The following is a 9,123-nucleotide window of genomic DNA, read 5'->3' on the forward strand; positions in this document are numbered from 1 at the left end:
CCCCCCTGGGCCCGGGGGGTTCCGGGGAGGTGCGGGGGGTGCCCGGTGGACCCGGGGGGTGCCGGGCTGGGAGGGGGAGGGGGCGGGCGGAAGGATCCCGGGGCTGCGATGGGTGCGGCGATCGGTGCAGCCGGCGGAGGGAGATGTAAACAAACCACAGCGGAAAGAAGTCCCTTCTTAAAGGCGCCGCGTCCCTTTTTTTTTTCCCCCAGGGCCGGCGCGGGGCTGCGCTCCCAAAGCCTTGGGGGAGGGGGGAGCTAAGGCGGAACGAGGCCTCGTCCCAGTCCCTGGCCCAGTCCTGGCCCTGGACCCAGTCCCGGTCCTGCCACCCCCACTGGCGATGTCCCCCTTGGGCCCCACGTCCGGGGGCGGGGCTGGGCTCGGGGGGCCCCACGGCCTTGGGGGGGGGGGGGGGGGAGAACAGGGGGACAGGAGGGCCCGCTGTGGGACACACGGTGGTGATGTTTGTGTGTCTGTGTCACCCGCTGTGTCACCTGCCCTGCCCAGCCCCCCCGGCCCAGGGGTGGCACTGGCAGGGGCCTGGTGGCACCGGAGGGGCCCCGCGGTGGCACCGCCACCCCCCTCGCCTGGGGATGGGACCCGGCCTGGGGGGAGGTTGGGGACTGGGGACAGACCAGGGCAGCTGCCACCGGGGCCTCTGATATGGAGGGGACGGTGGGTGGCCAGTACGGGACAGTGGGGTGGCCTGGCCAGAGCAGGTGGCCCGGCTGGAGAGGGTGACCATTTGGGGACAGTGTGTGACCATTTGGGGACAGTGTGTGACCATTTGGGGACAGTGTGTGGCCAGGCCAGGCCGCGGGGCCCCGTCCCCTCCCCCCACAGGGCACAGGCAGCGGGGCTGCACCGAAAAGGCAACTTTAATCGAGGCAGGCTCGGATGGTGCCCCAGCACCCCGCAGTGTCCGGGCGGCTGGTCCGGCTGTGCGTGGATGGGACCCCCCGGATCCCGGGTGGATCCCAAGCGATCCCGGCCCCGCTCCCCTCGGGGCTGGCCCTGAGTGACAGTGGTGGCGCTGGTGGCTCTCGGGGGCTCCCCCGCCCGGGGTGGGTCCCGCCCGCGGAGCCCCCGTGGCTGGTGATGCGATGTGTCCGCGGAGCTCCCCCGGCTGGTGCCAAGCGGGATGGATGGGGTAGGATGGGGTGGCAGCGGGGCCGTGGGGGGCACCTCTTGGTCACCTGTTCCTGCCCTGCCAGCGGCGCAGCAGCCACTGGGTGAGGAAGGGCCAGGTGGCGAGGAAGAGCAGCGTGCGGGGGGACACCGTCAGGGGCCACGGGGACGTCACCTGGCGAGGGGACAGAAAGGGGGGTGGGGGGGGGGACAGAGGTGGCACCGATGTCACCAAACCCTCTCCCCCCCCGCCCCAGCCCTCCACTGCTTGGTGGTCCTTCACATCCCTCCTCTGGAGATCATCAGCACCGTCCCTGGTGTCTGGAGGCTGGGGACGTGTCCCTAGGGATGTCACCTGCCCCTCGCTGTGTCTCCAGGCCCCCGGGGACCATGGGGTGGGTGGTGAGACAGCAGGGCCACCCCACAGTGCTGCCTCACCCCCAACTCACCTGCGGAGCAAGTGCCGGGTCGGGGTCTGTCCCAGCCGTGTCCCCCTGCAAGACAGGACAGGGTGCAGGTGGGGCTGGCACCCCCCTTCCAGTGCCTGCACCCCCGGGACAGGGAGGGAAGGGGCTGAAGGGAGCCCGTGTGGGGCTCCTGTGAGGGATCCAATGGCACAGCTGGGCCAGGACCCCAGGGACAATGGGAATGAGGGGAGCAATGGGAACGATGAGGGCTATAGAAATGGGGAGCCAGTGGGAATAACAGGGGCAATAGAAATGATGGGGGAAATGGGAATGATGGGGACAGTGGGAATGATGGGGAGCGGTGGGAATGATGGGGAGCAGCAGGAATGGAGGGGGGGGCGGTGGGAATGAGGGAGCAGCAGCTCCCTGCCTGCACCGTGGGGTAGATCAGCCTCGGCCCTGCCGGGAGGTGCCACCACACCCCGGGGTGTCCCCGCCCTCTGGGCCACCCGGGCCAGCCGAGCCCTGCCGGCCCGGGGTGGTGTCCCGGCCCCCCCGGCGGGTACCTGTGCCCAGGTGAGCGTCTCCAGCCGGCTCAGCCGCTCCCGCACCCGCCGCAGCTCCTCCTGCAGGGCCTGCACCGCGCTGGCCACGTGGGCCTCCAGCTCCGGGCTGAGCTCGGCGGTGTTCCCGGGGTCCTGCTCCCCCGCGGTGGGCTGGGGATCTGGGGGCACAGAGGCGGGCACACGGGTGACAGGGCAGGCTGGGCACCGCCTCGAGCCCCCCAAGGAGCCCCGGGGCTGGCACAGCCCACCCTGCACTGGCAGCAGGTAATGGCTCCCATGGAGTGCCACACACTGCCCACACCACGGCTGCCCCCAGCCCAGCCCAGCCCAGCAGCCCCACAGTCCTGTGGCACCAGGGCTGTCTCCAGGGACACGGGCCACCATGGCCCCCCCAGCAGTGGTGGTGGCAGTGGGTGACCTCCAGCCCACTGATGTGGCAGGTGCAGTGGTGCACATGGGTCACCTTGTGTCACCCGGCACAGGCAGGACACCCAGCACCAGGCAGGACCCCTCGCTGGTAAAGCTGTCTCCCCGCCCACCCTCGGGCCCCAAACCAGCCTGGAAAGCCCTGGGCAGTCTGTGCTGTGAGCAGGGCACAGGCAGGGACTCGCTGGCACCCCCTGAGTGCAGCACCCAGGGACAGCCCAGCCTGGCCAGATCAGCCTCAGTACAGCTTCACTCCCAAGGTCAAGCAGCCCAGTTTGTGGGAACAGTAAAACGAGAAGGGTGAGACAGGTGGCTGTGCCCAGGTAAGGTGATGACACCACCCCTGCAATGCCACCCTGGAGCAGCGAGCTCCAAATGCATCTGGGGACAGCACAGAGGGTGGCAGGAGGCTCCTTGTCCCCTCCCCACAGCACAGGTGGTGCCCCCCAGACACTGGCAGCAGTGGTGAGTGACACCACAGTAACACGGTGTCCCCAAGACCTCCAGGGGCACAGGGCCCAGTTTTCACCTCCCACCCTCCTGGGGAGAGCTCACCCCTGGCACCACCACATCCAAAGGCACCAGTGGAGCCACAGGACCACTGGCAGGAGCTGGATAGAGGGGGAGCTGGGAATCCTCTATCCCTGCTCAGCTGCTGGAGAGGCCAGCAGAACACTCTCCAAATTTGGACAATTTAGTACCACTGTGAGGAACAGGCAGCGGAGGGGCTGTGTCCTGGAGGGGTAGAGCCACCACACTTGGGGACCAAGGGGTGCTTAGAGGGGACACTCAGGGCTTCCTGCAGCTACTGATGACCCACCCCTGGGTGCTGGAGCCAAACTTGGTCCCTTGTGAGTGGTGGCAGGCCCTGCCCCCGCCCACCCCCCGAGCCCCCCAGGCCAGCCTTGCCTGCAGGGGGGAGCAGCAGGAAGGGGCCAAGGCTGCACCCACCTCTCTGGGAGCCCAGGGTTCCGAGGTCAGTGCTGCCGCTCCCCTCGGGTCTTCTGCCTTCGCCCCACAGCCCCTGCCCAGCACCACGGGGCTCCAGGGGCTCAGCCCCGGCCTGGATGCCATTTGGGGTGAGGCCCTGCGGCCCCCCAGCCTGTGTGAGGGGGGAGAAGAAGGGCCCTGAGACCCCACTGCCCTCCCTGAGGCTTTGGGGCACAATGGGTGATGCCAGGGCAGCGGTGGTGCCCCTCTCTGCCTTGTGGTGGGGGGTGTGTGTGGCTGAGTGAAGCTGAATCCCACTGGTAACACCAGTCAGCACCCAGTCTGTGAGGTGACAGAGCTCTAGAACCTGAGGGAAGTGAGGTGCCCAGGCTCCAGATGGCAAAAGAGGGGGGGCTTCCTCCCTCCTGACCACAGTGGACACCTCAAGTGCCAAACCAGGTGGCAGCAGCAGGGAGAAGTGGCAGGAGTGCAGTCTAAGTGGCAGCACTGGCCCTGTGTGGGGCCGTGGGTCTCACTCAGGTGCCCCCCAGAGTCAGAACCAAGAAATGAGGGGGGCTGGGGAGGCTCCTCAGCCTCCTCTTGGTGACAGGGAACAGGCTTCAGGAGTGACACGAAGCACAGAGGGGCACTGGGTCCCAACGCAGTGAGGCTTGCTGGGCTCCCAGGATGGCAGTGCTGAGCAGAGCCAGGAGAGCTGTGCAGTGTGGAGGTGTCTGAGCAGTGTGGAGGTGTCTGTGCAGTGTGGAGGTGTCTGTGCAGTGTGGAGGTGTGTCTGAGCAGTGTGGGGATGTGTCTGTGCAGTGTGGAGGTGTTTGAGCAGTGTGAAGGTGTGTCTGTGCAGTGTGGAGGTGTCTGTGCAGTGTGGGGATGTGTCTGTGCAGTGTGAGGGTGTGTCTGTGCAGTGTGGGGATGTCTGAGCAGTGTGGAGGTGTTTGAGCAGTGTGAAGGTGTGTCTGTGCAGTGTGAAGGTGTCTGTGCAGTGTGGGGATGTGTCTGAGCAGTGTGGGGATGTGCCTGTGCAGTGTGGAGGTGTCTGAGCAGTGTGGGGATGTGTCTGTGCAGTGTGAGGGTGTGTCTGTGCAGTGTGGGGATGTGTCTGTGCAGTGTGAGGGTGTGTCTGTGCAGTGTGGGGATGTGTCTGAGCAGTGTGGGGATGTGCCTGTGCAGTGTGGAGGTGTCTGAGCAGTGTGGGGATGTGCCTGTGCAGTGTGGGGATGTGTCTGTGCAGTGTGGAGGTGTCTGTGCAGTGTGGGGATGTGTCTGAGCAGTGTGGAGGTGTCTGTGCAGTGTGGGGATGTGTCTGAGCAGTTGCAGATGTGCCTGTGCAGCCGAGGCAGGGCAGGGCTGGCAGCTGGCAAAGCCTCCAGCGCTCCCCAGCCCCCCATTACCTTCCTGGGCTCCCCCTGCTCCAGGGTGTCGCAGTACATGTCCCCCTCGGAGTCACTGGTCACTTGGCTGCCCTCAAGCCCCTCGGTGGCAGGAGCCAGTCCACCTCCTGCAAGGGAAGCACCTGGCTCAGCCACGGGCAGGGCAGGGGGTTCTGGCCATGTCTCGGGGGCAGCAGGTCCCCAGGTGGACAAGGAGGAGCCTGTGTGCACAGGAGGAGGCAGCATGAGGAGGAAGCTGAGGCGGGGAGCGGGAGGGAATTGGCTCTGTTAACACCACCCAGATCACGGCTGTGATTCCAAGGACTGAATTCCCCCTTGTCCTGCCCACAGTGTCCTGTTCATACAACCCCCCAGCCCCCGGGGCAGCAGCGTGCCCTGTCACACAGACAGGGACCCTGCCCGGCTCCCCGGGCACTGCCAGCCCCGCTGCTCCAGGGAGGGCACGGCCGGGACGCTGCTCCGTGACCATATTTGCTCCTGGGGGAAAGGCTGGAGCGGCGGGAGGGACCTCCCCGGAGGGAGCACCCTGCCCACGCCGGGGCACAGCCAGGGGCCCCTCGAGGGGGCACAGGGCGGCCGTGGGCGAGTGCATGAGGGCTGTGTGAGGGAAGCCAGGGCTGAGCCAGGAATCCCAGTGCCAAGGAAGGGGTGGGCTTGGCTTGAGCCGAGGGAGAACATCCTCACACGGATCATGGACCTTGCAGGGTGATGGTTTCCCAGTCCACGGGGAAACACCCTCCCCTACTTCCTGCAGTTTAGACCCCTTTGCAGAGGTACAAGTGAGGCAGAGTCAATCCTCACACCCAGGGTTCCTCCAGCATGGACAGCAGGACCCAAGAAGAGCCCCAGTTTGCCTGGAAACACTGGTAGGGCTGGAGCAGAGGTGCCTGAAGCCAACAGCTCTGCAGATGGGTGGAGGCCCAGCCCCAGTGCCTCCTCCCCGGGGTGTCTGCCGGGTGCTGGACACACCAGGGAGACCAACCTGGGACGTGCTGCCCGCCCTGCTGCTCCCCAGGCAGGGCATCCTCGGGGCACTCCGGAGCCGGGCTGCTCCCTGGCACATCCTGGATGGGGCCGTCCAGCTGTTCCCGACTGTCTGCACGGAGGGAACAGGCAGAGGATTAACGTGCTGTGGTGTCCTGGCAGCACTGGCTCTGGGCTGGGCTCAGCACTGCTGCCCAGGAACCAACATGAAGTAAACCAGCCAGCAGGGTCTGCCCCACACAGACCACCCGGGGGTGGCAGGGGTGTCCCTGTCCCTGAGTCCCCCCCGAGGTAGCAGGCAGAGGGATCAGTGCTGGGTGACAGCTGGGTAAACACTGCCAGGTGACTGTCCTGTCCCCTGGGGGGGCCCACGGCCCATGGCACAACCCACCCCAACAAACAGCCTCACGCAAGAAGTGCTGGCTGCAAGAGCCTTGTCTGGGCAGCAACACCCCAAGAAGAACTTCCTGATGGGGCCCCAGCCCTTCCCACTGCCCCGTGGGGCCTGTGGGGTTAATCCTAGCCCTGCTTCCAGCAGTTCCCAGGACTTTGATCCCTGCTCCTGGGCAGACAGGTGTGTGGTAATGTTCCCCTACTGCTCCTTGCCTGCACTTCTCTGCTGTTCCCAACCTGCCTTTGCCATCACAGCAGAACACAGGACCCCCAGAGCCCACTGAGGGGCAAGGGCAGCCCCCACCCCACACAGGGGTTAGTGCCAGGGCTGCCCCGCTCCAGGACTGTCACCATTCCCTAATGTCTCCCCAGGGTGGGCTGTGACCTTGCAGGGTAAGGTCAGGCAGGGTCCTGTCACCTCCCACAGCACGGCACCTGGACAGACCCGGCTCCAGCCAGCCACGTTCACAAGACTCTGGTGAAAGCACCACTCACTGGAGATCTGTTGGGACCTGGAGCCACCCAAGATTTGGGGTCCAAGTGCTACTTTACGATGTGTTGACTTTGTAACCAAACAAAACCAAACCTGCCCAGACTCTCACCTCTGTCCCCCAAAAGCACCTGCCGGAGGCACCTGCCACGCTCTGCTCTCTGAAATCCCCTCTCTGCTCTGGTTCAGGGCAACCAAAGCTGCAATCCCACAGTCTGAAGGTGGGTGGGGGAAGCTTTAACACAAATGACTCAACACACCTCCAGGAGTTCAGTGCTTTACACACTGTCCCAGCCACCTTGGGCTCGCTGGCTCCATGGGCACTGCCAGGTTTAGATTTAAGGGACAGTGGCATCTGTCAGTGACACTCCCAAGTGGATAATGACCAGGAGTTTAGACCTAGCTTCTACAGTCCAGTGAAAAACTGAGCCTGTTTGCTTTTTAAAGGGATTCAGCATCCACATGGAGAACAAAGCACCTGGGTACCACGGGAAGGAGAGGCCACCCTGAGGCCAAGCCTTACAGGCTGCGTGTTTTCAGCATCCCTGTTGGAAGCAGGGAGCTGTCAGGCACAGGACAGCCTGGGGACAGGCAGGGAATGAGTCTGTCATGGCTCTCCCAAAGCACTGACAGTTCACACACCCACTGTGAAAATGCCTTGAAAATTCCTGTGCTGTTGAGCTGACCCACTGGTGACACGGCACAGCTGACACCTTTCTGAGCCCCCACATCAGCCCCTCGCTCCCCTGGGTGCTCCTCACAAGTCAGATACACCCAGGACAGCCCAGAGCCAGGGGTGGGACAGGTCCCCAGCACCTTCCCAGCACGAGGTAGCAGCCAGAGGCATGGAAAGGGCTGGAAAGGATTCTCCTCTAGCACAGCCCGGATTAAATAATCCCATTTCTCAACCCCAGTTTCTCCACATCCACTCCACGCAAAAACTGGCTGGTCCATGCAGGTGTTTACATCAGATGACCTGGAGATGAGCCAGAGCCAAGGAAAAGCACAGCCTCCCTGGGAGCTGATTCCTGCTCCACTGTTTACAGGGATTGGGGCCAAGGGGCACTTGGAAGCCAAATCTCAAACTCTCACTGCGAAGTTTCGCAGAGAGAGAGCCCAGACTGAAGAGACAACAGGACACCAGTCTGGGGGTGCCCAAACAGCCCCTTGGCAGCAGCTGTGCCACAGCAGGGGGGTCAGGTGGGATGTGGTGTCCCCGATCCCTCAGGGAGCAGCAGCAGGATGTGCCCCGGGGCAGAGCAGAGCCCAGAGGTGTTGTTTGTCCCGGTGCAGCCCCAAGCAGGGACCAGCAGCAGCGCTGTGCCAGGACGGGAGCACAGAGGGGAGGGATGCGCTGGGCACAGCCGGAGCGCAGCAGCTCCCACTCACCCCCTTTCCTCTTGAAGAAGAACTCGGGGGGCCGGGGCATGTCGTGGATCACCTCGTAGAGCGGCTCGAAGTAGCGGAACATCTCCCGCGTGGTCTCGTCCATGGGCACGGTGTCGATGACCTGCGGAGGGACGCGGCTGGACACGGGCGGCCCCGGCAGCGCGGCCCGGCCCCGCCGCCCGCCCCGTTACCTTCTGGGCCACCTTCTTCATCTCCGCCACGTACGCGGCCATCGCCTCCTCCTTGGACATCCTCCCCAGGCTGTGCCACGCGTCCCTGCGGGGCCGGGCGGGTGAACAGGACCCGGCCCGGGACACGAGCCGGACCCAACCGGGACATCCCCCGCTCTTACCACTTGTACCGGCCGATGGGGTCCCAGAAGCCGGGCCGCGGGCCCTGGCAGCACCCCGCCGTCGCCTGCTTGTAGTAGCTGTAGAAGCGCAGCATCTCCTCGTAGGAGGGCCGGTACGCCCCTGCGGGACACGGCTCAGCGGGGCCGCCCCGGCGGCGCGGCCGCCCGGCCCCGGCCCCGGCCCCCCCACCTACTCACCGCTCCGCGGCAGCCCCTGGATCACCTGAACGGCGGCGCGGAACTGCGCCCCGCAGCTCGGCTCCTCCATGGTGGGACCGGGACCGGCACCAGCCCCGCACCGACCCCGCACCGACCCCGGCACCGGCACCGGTGCGGGTCCCTCTCCGTGTGGGGACAGCGCGGGGCCAATCGGCGCCCGCCTTACATCGGCCCCAGAGCGTCACGCCCAATCAGCGCTCGCCTTTCATCGGCCCCTCCAATCAGCGCCCCACTCCCCGGATGGGACGCCCCGCCCCTTCCCCCGGCTCCCGGCGCTGAGCGCCGTGCGGGCGCCCCCTGCCGGCGAGTGGGTGCAGGTGCGGGGGCGGTCCAGGCGCCGCCTTGCGGGGATGGGCGGAACTGCAGGGACCGGGACTGGGACGGTGGGACAGGGAGAGCGGGATACTGGGAGAGGGACTGGGACAGTGGG

At 65.7% G+C, this 9,123-nt stretch overlaps 1 protein-coding gene across 3 annotated transcripts; it reads right to left on the bottom strand.

Annotated features, from left to right (window-relative positions):
• Nucleotides 1-860: 860 nt before the first annotated feature.
• ACBD4 (acyl-CoA binding domain containing 4) lies at nucleotides 861-8,808 on the bottom strand. 3 transcript variants are annotated; one of them, XM_027667899.1, is made up of 10 exons: nucleotides 8,673-8,807; nucleotides 8,475-8,595; nucleotides 8,314-8,398; nucleotides 8,123-8,243; nucleotides 5,849-5,962; nucleotides 4,867-4,973; nucleotides 3,479-3,629; nucleotides 2,102-2,259; nucleotides 1,578-1,622; nucleotides 861-1,303 (listed from the first exon to the last, which is right to left on the bottom strand). In XM_027667899.1, the coding sequence occupies exons 1-10, from the start codon at nucleotides 8,740-8,742 to the stop codon at nucleotides 1,193-1,195; spliced, it is 1,083 nt and encodes a 360-aa protein (XP_027523700.1). In that variant the 5' UTR covers nucleotides 8,743-8,807; the 3' UTR covers nucleotides 861-1,192. The 3 variants fall into 3 exon arrangements, with proteins under 3 accessions (XP_027523700.1, XP_027523701.1, XP_027523702.1); XM_027667900.1 differs by having other exon boundaries at nucleotides 8,698-8,775; XM_027667901.1 differs by lacking the exons at nucleotides 3,479-3,629; nucleotides 4,867-4,973 and having other exon boundaries at nucleotides 8,673-8,808.
• Nucleotides 8,809-9,123: the final 315 nt, after the last annotated feature.

Source organism: Corapipo altera, unplaced genomic scaffold, assembly GCF_003945725.1.
Source record: "Corapipo altera isolate COAL_440 unplaced genomic scaffold, ASM394572v1 174, whole genome shotgun sequence".
NCBI lineage: Eukaryota > Metazoa > Chordata > Aves > Passeriformes > Pipridae > Corapipo > Corapipo altera.

What these genes read in the sequence shown, in the direction of transcription:
- ACBD4 (XM_027667899.1), bottom strand. Translation starts at nt 8,742, where the DNA reads ATGGAGGAGCCGAGCTGCGGGGCGCAGTTCCGCGCCGCCGTTCAGGTG. An exon ending in TGAAGAAGGTGGCCCAGAAG is followed by an intron (nt 8,244 to 8,313) that starts GTAACGGGGCGG and finishes GTCCCTCCGCAG; the next exon opens with GTCATCGACACCGTGCCCAT. An exon ending in ACCCGGCACTTGCTCCGCAG is followed by an intron (nt 1,304 to 1,577) that starts GTGAGTTGGGGG and finishes TCCCCTCGCCAG; the next exon opens with GTGACGTCCCCGTGGCCCCT.